Source organism: Phaseolus vulgaris, chromosome 9 (genome assembly GCF_051622355.1).
Source record: "Phaseolus vulgaris cultivar YP4 chromosome 9, ASM5162235v1, whole genome shotgun sequence".
Classification (NCBI taxonomy): domain Eukaryota; kingdom Viridiplantae; phylum Streptophyta; class Magnoliopsida; order Fabales; family Fabaceae; genus Phaseolus; species Phaseolus vulgaris.
Window position 1 is genome coordinate 16391494 of NC_143506.1, and position 21559 is coordinate 16413052.

Genomic DNA, 21559 nt, shown 5'->3' on the forward strand with positions numbered 1-21559 from the left:
TATTACTTCTAAATAAATAGTACACAAGTAACTTAATACTTGTACAATAACTTTTAACCACCAACCTTTGAACTATGAACAGGATGAAGTGTTACTGTGGTTAAAAATTTGAAAAGAAAGGTTGAAATTTGGAAGCAGAGCCTCGCACTAAAAAAAAAAATGTACACGAGAGCAGGTATCGTGAGTCTGGTACAAGCAAACTGGTACATAATTTTAGGTATACTTGTAGTTTGTCATCTGGTGGAAGAGTTCTGCTATTTTTCTAAATTTTATCATTAAAAAAATGAAGGATGAATGCATGAATGAATGAATGGATTTCCCACATCAGGGTTGTGCAACACGAACTTGGGTTTTGTATTTTAGTTTTGAGAAAAGTGTGGGAAATAGAATTTTGTTGTCCAATCCAAATTGCTAATTCCAAAGGCGGTAGAGAAGAAGAAGAAGAAGTTGTTGGTAGGGTTGATATAAGTTAAGACTCTCTTTTTATTAATACCTATACTTTATCATCAACATCAACATACATGCAACAAACCAAAGCATAAATAAAAAGAATCATCTTTCCTCTTCTGCCATCTCCCAAACCTCAAAAGAACCAAAATCAACAAAACTATCACAAATCCCAATAACAAACAATGTCATCTTCCCCTTTTCCTTCCTGCTTCCGCCCCTCCCCCACCACCGATCTTCCTCCGCCTCCTCCTCCGCCGCCGCCGCCGCACTCCACCATCTCAAACCTCACAATCTACCACACAGACACAGGTCCTGTGTCCCTCACGTGGTCACGCTCGGTAGTGGGTCGCTCCCTCCACATTCAACTCCACCGCCAATCTTTCGACCCCATCTCCTTCCACCTCCACATACGACCCTTCGTCTTCTGGAAAAAGCACGGCGTGAAGAAATTCGCCCCCGACACCGTTCTCTTCTGGAACTTTGCCAAGGCCAAATTCGGGTCCAACCCGGAACCCGTTTCGGGTTTCTACGTGGCCCTTGTGGTCAACAACCACATGAGCCTCCTCCTTGGCGACGCCGCCAGAGACGCGTATTCGAAGTCCCGCGCCTACCACCCCACCACGCCGCAACTGCTCCTCCTCAAGAAAGAGCACGTCTTCGCCGACCGCGTCTACTCCACGCGCGCCACGTTCGGCGGCCGGGCGCGTGAGATTCAGATCGATTGCGGCTTCAGGGACCACTCCAAACTCTCGTTCAGCGTGGACGGGGAGAAGGTGCTGCAGATTAAGCGCCTCAAGTGGAAGTTTCGCGGCAATGAGCGCGTAGTTGTCGACGGCGTGCACGTGCAAATCTCGTGGGACCTTTACAACTGGTTCTTCGACAAGAACAACGCCGACGCGCACGCCATTTTCATGTTCAAGTTCGAGGAGGAGGAGGAGGAAGCGGTCGCTGATAGGAACTTGGCGGGGTTGTGGAATTTGGGGGTTTGTGAATGGGGCAAGACTTGGTCTTCTTCCTCGGTTTCTTCCTCTGGTGGGTCCTTCGGTGGAAGCTCCTCTGTGTTGGAATGGTCCAGTGTGGAGGAGAATGAATTGGTTGTTCCCGTTGGGTTTTCTTTGCTCGTTTACGCTTGGAAACGCTGAAGAACTGAAATTGGTACTGTTGGAATTTTGGATTGCCTTTTTCTCTGCTCTCTGTCGCTAACTCATTACAATTCAGATTACATAATACATGTTTGATATTTCCCCCACTAACCCATTTGTTCCGTGGACATACATACTACTACATACATACATTCCTAGAGCTTCAATAAACCCAATTAGAATGTATAAGCATGTCAGAATCTATCAACAGATTCCAATTTCATAACAGATCTCAGAGATGAAGTAGATTCAGCAGCTCTGTTGTGAATTGGGGATTCTTTTTTTTGTTTTTTCTTTGCATCTGGTATCTGGTTTTATGTGGAACTTGTTGCCATGTAATGTAAATTCTTTCTGTAACTCAGCAGTCCAGAATCAAATTGATTCAGTCCTGCTTCATTGAACCAATTGCTTTCAGTTTGTTGTTACTTCAAAACCCTCTCAATCAATCGGTGAATTTGTCCAGTTTGTAATTTTGATTCTTTAATCTGTGAGACTAAATTGGTATATCTTGTGTTTAATAAGTTAGCTGCAATTAACATGGTACTGAACAAATTAAGGTACAGAAATGTGTTGAATCAAACAATTTGGTCTTATGATTGATTAATGGTAGTTTTCCCATCTGGATGTGCTTACTTAGCAGTTGTGTTTTGATTGGAATGGTAGTGGTGGTGTGCATTCCAAGTGTTGGACCAAATGACATGTGAGGTAGGACCTGTTCTTCTTTCTGTTCTTGATGCATTTGCAAATATGGCAGGTGAGGTAGTAGTAGCCCTTGTGTGACCAAGACAAAACCATCAAGTTGGTTGACCTAGTCCACCCAGAATCAATTATTCCATTCAATTGAACTGCTAACATTAGTTGAAAACTCAACGTAATCCAACACCCTTTTGGTTTAACTTTCCCACCAGCAAAGAGTTTCACCCAAGAAATGAAAAATAGTTAAATTCAGAGATTGGAAAGTACAGAAGAATTGCATTGCAATGCATTCCATTGGAAGAAGCAGTTGACAGTTGAGTTGGCTAACGGGCGTGTCGTTGGTGGTGTGGACCACATGAATTGTTTTTGGGATCATGATTCTTGTTCTGTTAGTCTTGTGAACACTAAATAAAACAAAACAAAACAAATGGTTGTCTGCCAGCAATTTTGGTAGAGACTCAAAATTTTACTTGGTCAATAATTAGCAGTTTATATGAATTTCATTTGGCTACGTGGTCTATTTATTAATTAAAACAACAAATTATACGTTGCTAATTGGACAATCCAATCAAATTAGGTGCACGTGGACCAATCTCTTATCTCCATGTAACCTCCACCACGTATTCCTATGGATTATTTTTTCAACTTTACAGCACAAGATTGCTATCTAGAGTCTCTATCTTTTTTTTTTTTTTTCTCTCAAACATACATTCTCTTTCAAAGACCAACCATCTTATATTATATATAGAGAGATATTTTTCAATAACAATTGAAATCATGGTTTAACATTTGTTTCGATAAAGGAGGGAGTGGAAAAGGTAAGAAAAGAAGAAGAAATTAAAGTGAAAATTGATATTGTTTGGTTGAGAGAAGCAAAAATGTTAAGTGGAAAGAAAGCTTGATTGATGTAATAGAATAAATTTAATTTTATATTAATATATTTAAAAAATTAATTTTTAAAAATAATTTAATTTAAAAAAGATTTGGAAAATGTAAATTAAAGTTAAACTAATTTTTAAATTAAAATTAAAATTATTATAAATTTCAATTAATAAATAAATAAAAATATCGTTAAATATAAGCATATTAAAATAAATCATCGGAAGTTAATTAGTTTTATATTTATTATTTTAATTTTTAATTTTATTTATTATTTAATATTTTAATATCTATTTTTCTAAAATTGAATTTTAATTTATATTTTTTACAAATTATGAAAATTAAAAAAATAACTTAAACTAAATTATATCAAATTTTATTTGTATAATCATTTTTATAAGATGGTATGTTTTAATAAACATTATGATATACAATATCATATAAATTGATGTTAGCAAAACACAATTTTTTTTTATTTATGTAGGTACTTTTTTTTATAAAATTTTAAATAAATTATGTCGGTTTTGTAAAATTAATATTGTGAATTTTTAATAATAAAAAAATCATTTTAAATATTGTCATAATTTATGTGTAGAGAGGGGAGATACGAAAAGAGAGTATTTATCATATCTTTTTAAATTTAACTCATTTATATTCTCGAAATAGAAAATTATGAGATAACTAGTTCATGATATCATATTCGCGTAACATAAAATATATTGTAATTATCTTATCTATCAAAAGATCCTAATGGTTGGATTATCCTATAACAAAAAAATATTATATATCTATACAATTTAACAAATTCAATTTAAATTTACATTTTTATCTTAAATTATTCTAAAAAATGATAAATAATTCAAAATTTTATAAAAAAAAATTTAAAAAGGAAAAAATTGTTTTTTAATATACAAATTTTGTAAATTATTTTTTAAGTTAACTAACTCGTATTACTAAGTTTTCCTATGATATGACTGATGAGTTGTACCCAATCAAATCCATAATATGACCATTAATTCAGTCCAATCTACCAATTCATTTATGATGATATCGATCTGGATTTTATGGAATAATTATGTAAACAAAAATTTTTTTAAATAAAAGTTTTGATGTTAGGATCATTATGTAATTTACATTTCTAACACTTTAAATATCAACCATCATTTACTATTATATAAAAAAAAATATTATTAAAAAAATATAAAAATATGAGAAAAAAATATTATTAAAATATATATATATATATATATATATATATTTCTTTTGTTACAAATCATGTCATTTTTTTAAAAAAATATTATGTTTCAATAATAATAATAAGAACAACTTTATTATTAATATATCTTAAATACGTTTTTCTCTTATGTCAATTGACTTTCAACCTTAAAAATTTTTACTCTCTTCAAGACAGGTGACTTTAAGAAATTGAAAATGTATTACAAAGAGTTTACTTGTGCTTTTGTTTTCCATTTTCACGGTTTAATTATAATAGCATCCTGTTGATTAAAGAATTAATAAACAAAATGTTACATTTTAAAAAATCACTTTAATTTCTTATCCATTTAAAAAAGGCATAATAGAATTATGTTATATTTTTAGTAATGAGTATATTATAAAAATCACGAGAAACCCAAATCCATATGAATATGTTCTTAATAAATACCTTGTCGTGTGTATGCTCCTACTATAAGAAAATCGAGACAATCTTGATATCATAACTGAATGTATATTGAATCCATGTACAGTGAAAAATAAGTCTAATATGACTTTTAAACAAGTTGAATGTCAAAATAATAAATATATATATATATATATATATAATATTTATTATTTTCGAATACTGAAAAAGACTTGAGGATTGAAAAAACTTTTTACATGTATTTACTATATATTTTTATAACATAAACTTATTTAGTATTAATATTTTTATTTTTCAAATATTATTTTATTATATTATATTACTATATTTAATTATATAAAATTAATTATACATTATATTATAATATATAATCAATTATATATATAATATAATCGATTATATGTTAAATTATGTAGATAATTGATTATGTTATATATATGATCAATTATATGTCATAATAATTTATAATCAATTAGAGTATAATTGATTATATATTATAATAATATATAATTTATTATATATTATAATTAATTTTTTTTTTTTTCAATTTTTGATTATATCTTTTACGTTTAGATTGTAATTTCAGTTTAAATAAAAAATAATAACTTAAGTTTAAATAAAAAGGAGTAACAGAATAAATTATATATTTTTTTAAATTTTTTTTATATATATATATATATTTTTATTTTTTTTGCAAACCACTTTTTCAATATGAAAAAAGTTTAAAGGTGATAACAGTTTTTTATTGTGTTTTTGACATTTTATTTTCGAGTTTTCTTTATATACAGTAAATACTATTTTTTTTTCTTCGGGAACAGACAAGCAGTTAAGCTTAATATCTTTAACTTATAAAAAAAATTAATGGAAGATGTTGATGTTGATATTCACGTGATATGTGAGAGACTTAAACCTAATATTTTAGATTATAAGATTTATTTTTTTTATATTGTAAAGGTTGTACTTGCATTGAAGTATATAAAAAAAATTACAAAAGTGTAATTTTTATAAAATTCTTATATTGAAAGAAAAACTGTTTAAGATGGTAAAAAGAAGCCATATTTGGGGTTCAATAATTCAGAATGATTAAGTTGAAATCTTAAGAACATTTCAAACTTAAGAACAATTATTTTTTAAATGTTTTAGATACGAAGGGTACATATAAATAGGTATTGTACGCAATCAAGGATAAAAATGGATTCTTTTTATGCCAAATTTGTTAATAAAAAAAAGACTTGTTATTTAGATAATGCATTGATTATAAGTAGTTGAATAAGTTGATTATAAATAATAAATACTATAATTATTGATTTGTTAGATTAATTTTGTGGAGTAGATATGTTCTCTAAGATTATTTAAGATCTAGATTATAAGTGCATAGAAATTAGGGTACATGGTAGTACTGCTATAAAAAAAATTACTTTTTATGATGATTAAAATATATTTTCTATATCAATTCTATAACTGACATAACAATTGGATGAAACATGTTATGAAACATTACTATTATTTAACTATTTTTTTAACAATGTTTCAATTCGCATGAAAAATATAGAATTTCAAATGCTTACAACTAAAAATAATTGTAAATCAAGATCTAAACAAATTTATGGATACCAAGAGAAGTTAAATATTAATTTGTAATAGTTTTAATATATTGTATATTTAAACAAGTTAGGAACTACAAACTATTTTTGAGGTTGGTAATTAATATAAATTATCTATACAGTTTAATTATTATAATTTAATTTAGTTTCATGGTTTAGTATTGTTCAGGAGTGTGACTGCGTTGTGCTTGCTTAGTTAATTGATTATAACACGAAAAAAGTTTATATCATGAGGCCTTCAAACGATTATATTATGAGTTTTTACTCTTTTATATATATATATATATATAAGCTATAATTTAAAATATTTAAATATATTTTAATTCTTCAGGGAAATCCCTCCATGCAGAAGAAAAATTACAAATGGCTAAATAACTAAGGGATTTCCCTAATTCAGGCCTATTAAGTAGGTGGGTTCATTTTTCTTTGTGAGGGTCATGCAGCATAATGATTTGGGCCTAAAATCTTAAGCCCATATAAGTTATATGTTTGTTCATTGACTGCTTCTTCCTGCACCTCCATCTCTTCTTCTTGTGCCACCACATATTAAATGTGAAAATATCATTTTATCCATTTTGTGCTACCCGTATATAATCTGAAAGATGTTTTCTGATTCGGAAGTGTTTTTTATCTTTATAAATTCCATAAGTCTTTTTTTGGATTTTAGATAAATCTATGGATTATTATGTAATCTGGATATATTCTGGATTACATAATCTAGAAGTTAATCTCATATCCAGAAAAGACTTACAGATTATATAATCCGAAAGCTAATCATATATTTAAAAAAGAAAATTTAGATTATATAATTTGAAAGCTAATCTCATATTAAAAAAAAAAAACTTCTAAAATATGTAATCCAAAAGCTAATCAGGTATTTTATAAAAGGATTTTGGATTACATAATCCGAAAGCTAATTACAAATTAAATTTTTTTTTATATAATTCAAAATATTAAAAAAATATTTTTGGAATATAAAAATTTAAGAAGTGAGATAAGAACGTACGGAAATTAAGGAAGAAAGTGTTTTGCATTTCATAAGTTACCCATAGATCCTAAATTATTTAACAGTGGATTCAATTGGGTTTCTAAATTATTTATAATTAAGTTCTTAAACTTGTTTTAAATTTTTAATTGAATTCTTTCGTCAAACTACCACTAAACAAAATCACATAAATTTAACATTTGCACTGAGTACTTACACTTCACATCGATATTCTTAATTAGGTTTTTTAACCAATATTTTTATCTTACGTAGATCTGTTTAACTTAAATATCTTTTTTATAGGTGTCTCTATGTTTCATCTTACATGAATCTTGTTTAAAACCTACATAATTAACTCCGATTTTAATTTTTTGTTACAGAAATTAAACAACGAAAGAATCCAATTTAAAAATAAATACAAAGATCTAATTAAAAATTGGAAATAATTAATGACTTGTAGAATAATTTATATTGCAGTATTTGACAACCACACATAACATATAAAAAATGATTAGGATTTTATCTATCTATAGCTTCATTTTACTCAAATACTCATTTAGTTACAGTCACTATACAGTACTCCAAGAATTCAGCAAAAAAATAATAATACTCCAATAATTATAAAAATAATACTCCAATAATTATAAAAAATAATACTCCAATAATTATAAAAATAGTACTCCAATAATTATTTTTAAAATGGTGTCAGTGTCAGCACCCTACGCAGTTTGCATAGCTATTATTGTACACTCAAAAGTTTGATTAGGTTTTACTCAAACTCACATTCACATCGTAGTGTCTCTATTATATTCCCCTATTCATAGCTCTATATTATAAAGTAATAATAAAGGGCTAATAATTAATATTTTTACATTGTGCAAAATTATTTTGTAAATCATGAAGTATTCCATACGTTTGCTCTGTTCGTAAATAAATAAGTGAAGAAAAAAAGAAGAACAAAGAAAAATAGATGAAAAATAAAATGAAAATGAAGGTTATTTGACAGAAGAGAAATTAATTTTATTATTACTTTTGTTTGTTTATTTAATATTGGTTTATGATAAAACTGAAAAAATAAAGAAAATGGATTATAAAATGTTTTAAAACTGAAAATATGCTACAGAACATAATATTTTTTTTTAAAAATTAATATTGTTTTACAAAGTACAGTATAAGTCCCTCTTTCTTCTCATATTTAAAAAAAGATATGAGGCTTACGCGTTTTTTTACCTACCAAATACATTTTTCTTTCTTTCCCTCCAACACCAAACTATTCATTAGGCTTATTTTTTTTAATTAAATTTTAAGTACATTATAAATTTACTATAATTGAATTAAAAAAATTACTTTATTGAGTTTTCAGTATTTGTTTTTCATCTAAGTACCTTCTATTTGATTTTATCATTTACTAAGATGAGTTATTGCTATTGTTAAAAAAAACAAAAGAAACTTCAAAAACTATAAAAAATTAAAAAAATTATTTTAATTTATTAACCAAATTATTAAAAATCTCAAAATAAAAAAAAAAGTAAACATAAATTTTTTAAAAATTCATTAATCAAAATATTTAAAAAAATTTAAAAATATAAAAAAAAAACGATATAAAAGTTTTCAAAAACATAAAAATGAAAAAAAAAATTCACATACGACTTTTCTAAAGTATTTTAAAACAATATTTTTTCCTAGTTGATCTAAAAATGTATTTGAAAACGGTAACTTCTTCATTTTAAAACCTAAACCCTAAAAAACATAGCTTCTTCACTTTTAAAGTCTGTTTTAAGATAGGAATTACTCATTTGTGTAGTTTTTTAAAATTTAACTATTTTGATAAATGTAAATCAAAATTAAACTTATTTAATAAAGAAAAAAAAATCTTGAAATTATATTCCTTAGGAGTTTAATAATTCTTCATAAGATATTTCTTTTTCACCTATTTGTCAAAAAAATATTTTAAAAGTAATTCATGCATGTGAGATGGACCCAAATGACTTAAAACATCATCTTCCACACAACTAAGTGAAGAAAAACTTGCCATGTTGTATAACTGCTTGAAGAAACTATTTTGGCTTTTTAGCAGAGTAGGCAAACCAACCTTTTCCTTTTTCTTTCACTTCTGACAAAACGTTTATCCCTTTTGGATTTATGCATCACTCACTAGATCCAAGGCACCAGCAAAATAAATAATACACCTCTTACAAAATCTAAATAATCTTGTACATTTGGGAGGGGTTTTATGTATAATTATCTCACATAACACCATGATTTCAGAGCTTTTTTTTTTCTATGGAAGGTCTATTTTTATCCTTATTCAATGTAGGATATCTAACGGATCTTCTTTATACTACAATCTCTATTTGTGTGTAAGATATATTTATAATTCAATAAGAGATCACAATAAGAAAATCATGAAATAGAAATCAATTTTAGAGACAAAAAATAATTAGTTGCTGTAATGATTAAATTAGATACCATTTTATGGACTAAATAAATTTTTGTTTCTAAATTATATGATTAGATGATTTTTAAATTGGTATCTAATTAGCAACCAATGTTTTTGCTACCAAATTTAGAATATAAATAATTGGTAGTTAAAATATTGGTAGCTAATTAGATACCAATTTAAAAACTATTTAACAATACTATAAACTAATTTAGAAACCAATTTTTTTGTTAGTTTCTACAATGGTCTCTAATTTAGTTACTATTACAACTAATTATTTTGGTATCTAAAAATTGGTTTCTATTTGATGATTTTCTTGTAGTGGTGATTTCATAAACCTAATAAATTTTTGTTATGATAGACTTTTAAACGGCTATGATAATGACTTTAAACCTAAATTAACCTTAAATTTAACTTTCAAATTAGCATTTTAGATAATATTGTCAAGTGGGGCAAAAGGAAATGGGATAACATCCATAATGAGTATGCTTTCATGTGGAGAGACATCCATAATTCCCTCAAACTTCAAGATTGAACCTAAACTCTTTGTATTTCTCTCTAGTCTTCTTCCCATGAGTTTGAAGCCAAAATACCTGACCAACATGAAAGTGAATTCTGTATATTCATGAAATCAAGACCATTCTATATGCAAAGAGAGGTAGCTGTATCGGGCATAAAAGTTGGACTTCAATTACTGAACAAAACAAGCACAAAAATGACAGTAATGATGAGAAGTCAGAGTGCCATAATGCGTCCAATTCAAGCATATGAACCCATGCACCAGTGATTAACTAAGCTAATCAGCATGAATCTCAACATAGTACTATGTTTGCCATAAAGGCAAAGCATTTTACCATCTGGTTCCTCCTATTTTTATCTGATGAAGAATAAATTTGACCCCATGTTTAGTAATTGTTGGACTTATGTGTACTGTGAAATGAGGAATGTGGAGTGGAGGATCACATGAATCTTAAAGTGTCTCTCTATGTCACAAGATTCAAATTGTTAATAATGAAAAACTCACTAACATATACCACGTGATTAAACCAACTTTATTGATTCAAAAGTAAAACAAAATAATGAGGCTAAAACAGCTTTGTTATTTGATGGTTGTGGGGAACAAAATCAATGCCAAAACAGGTGAACAATCATGAAGTTTCAGTGATAGATATGCGACACCAAAATTCACAAACCTCCCACATTAATCTTTAAGTGATCTTCAACCCTGTGAGACCTCAATGTAGGAATACTATGAAATAAATCTAAGATTTAAACCAAGTGCTAGAAACAGACTACACTATGCTTGAATAAATTAAAATCCATAACATAACAATGACAATTATTTAAACACCCCCCTATTGTAATGATGCATGTAAAATGTTTAAATTTATTTATTTTTAATTTCTTTTCCTTAGGAAAAAAAGCCAGATACTTTTGTGTATTCTCAGAAGGCAATAACCTATTAATTAAAATATAAAAAGGATAGAAACTATTCATCATAGTTTTGCAATCTCTCTCTTAGCTAGCCAACTTGATTGTGTAATTTTATCCTTTTTTTATTATATGTTGGGAAAAATTCTTACCTTATCCAGTAAAGAAGTAATCATGATGAGGAAAATTTTAAAGATTATGAATATCAAGTTAACTATTAGTAAACTTTTTGGATAGGAGTATTATTATGATATTAAGTTTATTAGGATGATATTATTAGATTCGGAGATCACAGTTTTATCTTAAAAAATGTAAATGTGACAAAACTCTATTTATAGATAAGTTTTTCTTTTATATTTTGAAACTCTTCTAATTCCTTTTTGGAATAATAAGAACAAGTATAATCATAATCAAACTTATATTAACTTATATTTTATATTTTTGTTTAGTTGGTTACTACACACTTCTAAATAAAATAGAGTTTAATGGAATACGAATTTATTGGAATACAATGAGACAAAAATAAAGAATTTTTTAATGATATAAAAAAATAATGTTTCATAATTATACAATTTCAATTACTTCAAATAAATCTTAATACTAAAGGAAACAATTTATTTTCATTAAATACACAATAAATAATAAAGAAACATTTGCATAAAGGAAGATAAACCTACATTAACCCATAGGATCATAAAAAATATTCTCAAAATTCTACCAACCAAAACAACTTTGTGTGCAATACCATTAAAGCTTAATTATTGCAAAGATTAGAATTGCATAATAATTATGTTCTACTAAACTAAAGTTGATTAAGCTTTAGCTAACATGAGGATATCTAACAAATCTTACACAACTCAAAGCTGATTAAAGTTGCAGGAGATGTGTCATGAAAATGACTTATTCCCAAACTGAAACACATAAATGTAAAATCCCCCACCACTGTACAAATTAATGACAACAATGTCTCCCTTTCAGGATTACTAAATTGATTCAGTGAGTTTGGTACCACTATCATTTTCATCCCTGAGTTTGATCACTTTCAAAGAGTCTTGTTTGGATACTGAGTTCCTTTAACTGCAGCAACACAGTAACAATATGGGAATATAGTTCTGTTAATTAATTCTCCTAAGATTTTTCCATTCTTCTTAAAATTCGACTAGAAGACTTATTCCGATATGTCAATATAGTCTCATATTGCTTAGAAGTTAAGGTTAATGATTTAAATACACTTTTCTCCCTTCATTTTCCGATACGCCTTTCAAGAGAACAAAATCGTGATGAAATAATGACTTTAAAACAGATAATACCTCGAATATGGTGATTAACTCCAAAAATGGTATCCAACGAATTTGAGATAGAAACATAACCCTTTAACCAAAAGGAGAAAACTTTATATTAATTCTTCTATTTCTACGAGGAAACAGAGTTGTCTGCTTTTACATTTCAATCTCTATGAAACATGGTAAATTTAGAGGCTAATTATATTAATTTGACGTGTGACATTGGTAAATTGAAATAAATAAATAATTATTGATATGCCAAACTCCGCATGACCACGATGATGAAGATGCAATGAGTTTGTGCAAACAATAACAAAATTAAAGGAGCTTTAAAAATGAACATTGAAAGGCCTTTGTGACACAAATGGGGCCATGCATAAATCATTAGAACATCCACTAGATTTTATTCAGTGTCCATTCTTTCTAAAAGCAACAAAGGCCAACAAAGTAAAAAATAAATAAATGTTCTGTTCTTTTCCAAATTCCATCCAACACTGCAACAGTAATCATTTATTTCCATTTGCAAGTCAAAACTGCTTTGCTTCCTGGACATACCCTTCGAAAACAATTGAATAGTGTTAGCTTCTCCCCATTGTCTCGCTAAATGGGCTTTGGGTACACTACCTAAAAAAAAGTGGAGTTTGTATATTTATAATTGGACTTAAAAAATTATATTTATACTTACTAATATATTATTAAATATCTTTATCTCTAGTTAATATGAGATCTTCAACACATTTTTTTATGTCGAGATATGAGTGTAAACTCGTAAGTGTAACTATATATTTATAGATAGATAGTTGGATAATGACTTGACAGTGGATGGTTTGATAATAAACTTTCACGATGATATTAAAAAGTGAATTTTAAGTCTAGCTCATCTCTATAAAAGTTGTTTATAAGGTGAGTTTATATTCACTTATATACTATTAATTGTTCTTATTTCTAGTTGATAAGATGTATATAGGAAAAAAAAACTAAAAATTCAAGTTTGAGTTTTAAGATGGAATAAAGATAAGAAATTAATATATAAGGGAAAGATCTAACAAAATTCTTTCTATTGAAAGTAATGTAATTGTTTCATATCTCATTAGTGTTCAATCTCTAATAATACATATTGCACCTCATCTATAGACATGATATTCATTATTTAGTTCATAATCTATAATAATGCATATTGCACCTCATCTAATGTATGGTGCTAAAATTAATTAAATTAAAAATAACTTCAGACTCGTTAATAATATAAAGAAAAACTTATGTGATGCTACCTTTCAAGATGGACTACCAAAACTAACTCATTGAGGATAGTAAAAGTGCATATATTTTCAATCAATTATGAGGTTGATTTAGTCAATATTTAATTCGATTATGTCAACCTAAACCACAAATGGCTTAGCAATGCACAATTGAAAATTTAAAAAAAAAAAAAAAATATCTTTGTGAAGTTAATTATTTGAATTTAAAAGAGTGGTTTATAGCCTCGAACACAAATTTATTTATTATAATTTAATAACTTTTAACTTATAAAATAAAGTTATTCCAACAAAATTTTGCAGAAGAATCTATAAATAAAATTAATAAACACTTGATTAACCTATTCATTTAAACATTTTAAATCAGGGATGTTTCACAGATAAATTTAACCTACCCCTTACACAATAAAATCCTAAAAACATAAGTTTCACAGATAAAAACTTTTTGTTTGAACAATTCACTTTTTTTTCCTTCCATCTTCTTCCTTTCCTAGCGTTTGAACTTTTGGAATTCGGTCAAGAATGTACTTACAAAAGGTTTTGTAATGTTCAACTGAGTATTCGAATATAATTAACGAATTATTATATAATTATGTATCTTTGATTTAGTTATTATACATATTTATAGTATAAATATTTGATGGATCTCATTACTCTTAGCCTACATCAATTTGCTTAACACAATTAACTTTTGTATGACTTTAATTACTGTTAATACACGTTTTAATTAATATATTCAATTCCATATGTTTCGGTTGGCGGGTAATTGACATATCTTGGACCATTCGGCCCGTAGCAGTACAATAAGGTTTCTCCAGGAGTGCCAATTATTTGAATACAGAAAGAGTGATTCTTAGTTTTTCTACATTCTGCATAGAGTAACATTTTATTTGTGATAAATTCAGAGGAACATTTTATTTTCAAATACTTGTGTTAGAATTAAGAGCAATGTCAGTGCATAAAACTACATGTTTGAAATAAAGGATTGGTGAAGACAGTTGTCTAAAGTCCACTACAAGAAAATCATAAAATAGAAATTAATTTTTAGAGACCAAAATAATTAGTTGCAATAATAACTAAATTAGAGACCATTTTAGAAACTAAACAAAAAATTGGTTTCTAAATTAGTTTATATTATTGTTAAATAGTTTCTAAATTGGTATCTAATTAGCAACCAAGGTTTTAGAGACCAAATTTAGAAACTAAATAATTGGTGGTTAAAACATTGATCGCTAATTAGATACCAATTTAGAAACTATTTAACAATAATATAAATTAATTTAGAAACCAATTTTTTTGTTTAATTTCTAAAATAGTCACTACTTTAGTTACTATTGCAACTAATTATTTTGATCTCTGAAAATTGGTTTCTATTTTATGATTTCAGATAAGAGACTGATTCCGCAACTACAAATGCAAATTGAGATTGAGAACAAGACAAAGACAATTTCAACATGATTGGCTGGCTATACATACACCATTGTCCAAAGAGTTACTTGGAACATATATTCTAGTCTAGTCTACCACCTAAAGCACTTCATAATAATAGTAATAACAGAGCCTGAAATTGTCCAAGTGAATTAGTTAATTAGCAGAATAAGAATGTGAACAACTAACAACAAAGTAAAAATTCTTGCTCAATGCTTAAAAGTTATTATGAATTAAAAGAGCCTGTGGTGGGGAATCACAGAGCACAGCTCAATAGTGCCATAATGCAGCAACTCCTCTATCATTTGCTCAATGTGGTCCTCTTCAAGAGGCTTGAACTGTTGAGTCCTCTCCACCTTAACCTTCTTCAGAACCCAATTCTCTACTTCTTGCTCCTCCTTTTGTCTCTTTTGTGGCAACATTGTTTTAGTTTCGTTACTCTTTAAGGAGAAGTTACTTGTAGAGGTGATGACATTTGGTGAAGCCACTCTCTGAGGCTCTGGTAGTGATGGCCTTGTCATTTGCAAAGAAGCCATGTAGCACCTATGCAGCTTTGCAGTTAAAGTTGCTGAGAGAAGCTTCGAAGATGATGACTGAGATGCATTTGGGTTGTAAGGGAAGTTTGTTCTTGCTCTTGTGCCACACATTAGCCTTGCCGCTTCATCATAGGCTCTAGCAGCATCCTCAGCAGTTTCAAAAGTTCCTAGCCATATCCTAGTTTTCCTGTACATAAGAAACAAACAAGTTTAAATCAATCATGTTCGAGATACTGTCACATACTAAATACAAACATTTTTTAACAGATATTGGAAGGTTGGTTCATCATGGTCTAAGAGATTAGTTCTTGGTGCTAGACCCTGTTTATTGTTAATGGCTATTTAGAAGGAAGTGAAATGTGCATGGGAGTGAAAACAAAAGGGGCACTTACAATATGGGGTGTCGAATTTCGGAGACCCAAGAGCCCCAATGCCTTTGTCGGACACCTCGGTATCGCTGTTGTGATCTGGCCATGTTAGGGAAAAGAAAAGAATTGTTTTGGAAAGAGTTAGTGAAAATGTTGTGAGTGATAGAGTTGTGGTACCAAATGGGGGAGGAGGAGAAGGAAGAGGAGATGGGTTTTTGTAGTTGGGCTTGTTCTATGTGTGCTACTTTCTCCAAACAATTTGCACCAATTTAAGCAAAGGAGGTCCCACAAGGGGATTTTGAGGTCTTACTTTCTTTTTCTTTACCTATCAGCTATAACTTGGCTGTATTGCAATTTGCTAGTCATGATTATAGAATTGGTGTTTCATAAGACGTTTCACATGTTGTTCACTCTTATATCTATCCATTGGGTGCAAAATTATATATTTGTTAATGTATGGAAAATCTGATATTCAATATCACTGTCCACAGATTCTGCTCATGTGAAAACTGATCTGCAGGGAGCAATTTGTAGATAATGACCAGTTTGTAGTCCCCTCTTGTGAGAAGTTTGAACCACTAGATCTTTGAACACATCATTCTAAAATATAAATAAAGAACCAATTGCCTCATTGATTTTTGTTTTAAAATAAAAAGGAGTTTCTGCCTCGATTTTATCAGATTTTAGACCTTAATCTCGACAATTTGACGACCAAGATAATGATCAATCGATCATGTGTTGCAATTATTTGCTGCTGTGATCGGCAGTGCTACAGAGCAAACATGGATAAACACTGTTTACCACTGCATACCCATTCATGAATCAATATGATATGATACTGTCTTTGAAAACTAGAACAACTATTTTACAACTGTATTTATTGTAATAATATAATAATATGAATGGATATTGATAGATTAAATAAAATTGTGATACATGTTTGTATGGTTAAATAAAAATTGCCTATTTTTTTATTATTAAGTAAATAAAAGTTTGTTAAGTTCTCTGTGCACACCTTACAAGCTATTATGTTTTATTTGACAATTAGATGTGTTGCTTTATTATTGAAGGTTGGGCTTTGTAAAATTATTTGTTCTCAACAGCACAAAAACTCTTCCGTTTCTGTTTCCACTTTCAGGCGCTGCACTTTGCTCAGTGTTATTATTACTTTGACTTTTTCTTCTAATTTGTATTTTTTTTTTCAACACCTTTTAGAAGACTTCTAAGTTTTAGCTCAATTTTATAAAATTAAAAAATCGATTAAAGATAATAAGTAGGTATAAATCTTATCTTATAAGTCAGTTTTATAAGTTTGAATTGATTTTAAAGTTTATCTCTTAATATAATATCAGAATCATTTAAAATCTATGATAGGTGGTAATTATTTGGAACGAGTTAACTTTTCACTTAACAAAACATTTGAAGTTTAGTAGTGATTTTATGTTATGTTACATAGGCTTCCTCCATTCTCAAGTGTTATAGAAGTAGAGTACATGGTTGATCAGCAATTGAAGTTTTATGTTGTATTTATTTAGTGTTTAGGATTCTTGAAAGGGAAACAAAAAGGATATCAGAAGCAGTGTTTCAAGATTTTGGTTGGTAACTGCCCATGTTCTTCTCTCATAACTTCTGTGTACAAGTGCCATAGTCAATTCACCATGACCATAACACTTCCTAAGCTAAATAAATAAAATCATACAAGACATGTAGAGAAAGAAATTAATTTCGTGTATGATCACTGTCAGTTAATAGATTATAATAAATATGTTTTTTAAAGTAATTAAATAATTCATGGTGTATGATAACCTATGACGAGATTGCAGTGTAAAAAAGTATACTTAAATCAAATTCATTTACATAAATTAGGTTCATGGAGAAAAGATAAAATTCAAAAATAATAAGAGTTAAAAAAAAGTGCTTGGTAATTAATCAAACACATATCTCTTTTCTGCTGAAAAAGCAGCAGCAGTCACTGGTGAGTGGTGAATATTGCTTGGTTTTATGCGTTTTGCAAACAAAAAACTGCATGGTTCAATGAACTAAAATGATAAATTTGGTCATATCATAGCCTCTGTGATCAGTTCCATGTGCTAAACTACTAACGGCAAAACACCTTGTTATTATTTGAATAAAACAATGGTGGGGGGTGGGGTCTATATTGGGGAGGGTGATCTTCTCATGTCTGTGTGCCAAATGTAACCAACAAGATGATGTTTATGTCGTTATTGTCTTCTTGAAGAATCACTTGCATTGAAGAATCTTTTAAACTCGGTTTTATGTTGGCTTACAAATCTAAGGAATGAACTAATGGTAAAGCTATTTCTACTTTCTGGTTTTTGGTAAAGTTTTGCTTTTTGTTTCTTTCTAAGCTAAAGGAAAAGAAAAAACAATAGTAGTCAAGACAAAGAAAACAATAAAAAAAAAAAAAAGACAGGAAAAAAGAATAGAAGGGAGACAAAGAAACAAGTAGCATATATGTCAAGGATCGAAAGATTAGGAGCTTTGTAAATATCCCTATCCATCATGTCTCTATCCTTCTTCTTTTTTCCCCTTGAAGGTGAGCTTTATTTCTGGTTTACAGCTATGGTGGAATTGATATGCACAAAAGGTCAAGAAAGTGAAATTTATAAAAAAAAACTAGTTTGGACCAACCCAAACATACGCGTGAAATGGGTCCCTAAACATAACATGGGTGATGAGAGCAAAAGTAGTGCATGTTTTATTAATTATTTGTATTCTAAGTATATATATATATTTCTCTCCATGGTTTGTTGCACTCATGAACTTAATAAGTTTCTGACACTCATCATGTTTGTGTCATCTATGAACTCTTTTTCTCCTCACAAAACCACAATGCTTCACATGCAAGCCAACACACATATATATAATATAATCCATCGAATTTAAACTATAAAATAACAAGGGTCATGGCTTATTCGGGGAAAGACCAGAACATGGGAATTTCTCCTTTGAACTAGTAATAAATTCAACAGTTGTGTCTTTTCTCTGTGCTGAGTCCAAAACCTTAACACACATACATGCACATATACGATGTTCCTGTGTGTTAATTGTCTTTTCCTTGATATATATGTCTGTCGTTTTGCTAGAGTCATAGTGCTCAATGAATATGGCATCCTTGAAAACGTTTCTGCCCTGAATTTAACATTCAGATATGATATCAATCTCTTCCAACATTGAAACACAGTGTAGGTTTTTTTCCCACAATCAACATCTTTAAGGATGAAGTCTTTGTCTTTCATTGGGAGCACACAGAAATTGACGCGGTTGAGTTTTCTTACAAAAAAAAATGGTTAACATGCAACATTTTTTTATCTGGGGTATACCTAAACTAGCCTATAAAGAAAAGTATAGCAGACTAATAGAAAAGTTAATCATATAATCCCCTCCATTATTATAGATATGAAATTTTTTCCATCTTACATTCAATGAATAGAATAGAAGAACTAAAATAACTCACGGACTCAACTGTAATCTTAAAAAGAAAACTAAATAAGTTTCAAGGTTCTAATAAATAAAGTCTCAGGTTTTAATTAAATGACTAATTTTTGTTTTGAATATTTTATAAAAAAATATTCTTTAAATTGATTATTTAATAAATTTAAATTTTTGGTTTAAGTGTTATATATTTGTCCTCCTTTTATGCTAAATTTAAATGTTTCATACAATCTTAAATGTTAGAAAAAATTATATGCGTTGTCTTTCTATTACTTATATTATCTTGATAACATATGTCACTTTATATTAAAAATAATATTTAAGTTATTAGAAAATTATTAAATAAAAATTATTTTTATAAAAAAAATTATTATATTGATTAAATTAAATATTATTTTATATACTAAAAAATTATTAGTATGTAAATTAGTTTTTTATTATTAATAAATAATTTTTAAAGTGAGATCTAACTAACTACCAACTAAATTATAAAGTTAGTAGTTAAATAATTGGTAGCTAATTAGATACCAATTTAAAAATTATTTATTAATAATAGAAATTATTTTAGATATTAATAATTTTTTAGTTCTAGTATCTTAATATAAATACTAATTATCTTTTGTCTTTAAAATTAATTTCTATTTAATAATTTTCTCGTAATGTATTATGATACAAAATAAGTTAAAAAATTAAAAGAGAAATATAAAAATATTTTAGAAAATATTTAAAAATATTTATTATAATGATATAGGAACTAGATATAAAATAAATATATTTTCAGAAATTTAAGATAATTTTTTATAATTTATAGATACAAGTATTTTAGTTGGATTCGTGATTTGGTTTTCTAAGTTTTTCTGAATAGTAATTGTATTGAGTCAAAATTTTAGCTTTTTTTACCTATATTTAGGGAAGATAATTTGTGTACAGACAAATTCGTTGATTATCTTTTTGTTAACATATGAGTTTTTTTTAGTCTTTCGTATTTTTTTTAATAATAATATTTTTTCATGTGATGATAGATGATTATTGTTATTTAGGTGTTAGTTTAATTAAGATGTCAAGTTGCATGTGATGACTAACATAAAATTTTTTATAAAAAATAAAATAAAAATTGTTGATTATGTATAAATGGTATTGATAGATTTCAAGGTTATTTAAATTTCATATTTATGTTTTCAGAATTTTTTAAATGTAGATTATAATTATCTTGTCTTATTATAACAGTATAGTAAATTTTGGTCTAGTTGCCCACATTTTTCATCCTTAAAAAGATATATTGAAGCACATGGATTATCATTAATTGTGAGTGGAATTTGTTGACTAGTGCATATATCTTCTTGTAGACGATATTATTTTCTTCTAGCTTAAGCAAATATCTAGTTTTCATTCCTCACCAATGGTCTACATCCTTTTATATAGAGTGAAGACGAAATTGACAACTATTTTATACCTAATCACCTATTTACTCATTGAAAAAAAAAATCCATTATTAACATAAATAGCTGGAGATGAAAATTGTCAATCATATTTTGCTTTGGTTCAAGTTGCTGTGTTCAAACAAGCATAATAAATGCTTCTCAATCGTGATTTTTTAACGCGGTTTCGTTGGAAAGCAAGCAAACAAATTAACAAAGGGTGTATGAACCGTGAGAATCAACTAAGAGATGATGTGACCCATTCCCCACTCTTCCTATATATTTTTTCACTAACAAATAGTTAGGAACTAAATTTATTAAAGGATATAAATATTAGATTTATAAAAGTATTCTAATATTAATTGTGAATTGTGTATTTTTTTAATTATTAGTTGTTTTTTTTATGGAGTAAATAATTTTATTTTGTCTTTTGTCGATTATGATTCTAGTATTTATTTATTGATTATTTCTTTCTTTGGTTCGTAATATAATAGTATGAGTCTATCCTACTGAGTGTTTGTTGGGTTTATCAGGTCACTCACTATCGG

At 28.2% G+C, this 21559-nt stretch overlaps 2 protein-coding genes across 2 annotated transcripts; one reads left to right on the top strand and one right to left on the bottom strand.

Moving 5' to 3' along the window:
* Positions 1 to 235: 235 nt before the first annotated feature.
* LOC137821580 (uncharacterized) lies at positions 236 to 2017 on the top strand. Its single transcript, XM_068626237.2, has one exon. It carries the CDS (start codon positions 633 to 635, stop codon positions 1590 to 1592), a length of 960 nt encoding a protein of 319 aa, XP_068482338.1. The 5' UTR covers positions 236 to 632; the 3' UTR covers positions 1593 to 2017.
* A 13184-nt stretch (positions 2018 to 15201) lies between these two features.
* On the bottom strand, positions 15202 to 16374 carry LOC137822715 (protein PPLZ02). Its single transcript, XM_068627662.2, has 2 exons — positions 16162 to 16374; positions 15202 to 15956 (listed from the first exon to the last, which is right to left on the bottom strand). The coding sequence occupies exons 1-2, from the start codon at positions 16242 to 16244 to the stop codon at positions 15467 to 15469; spliced, it is 573 nt and encodes a 190-aa protein (XP_068483763.2). The 5' UTR covers positions 16245 to 16374; the 3' UTR covers positions 15202 to 15466.
* Between the last annotated feature and the right edge of the window lie 5185 nt (positions 16375 to 21559).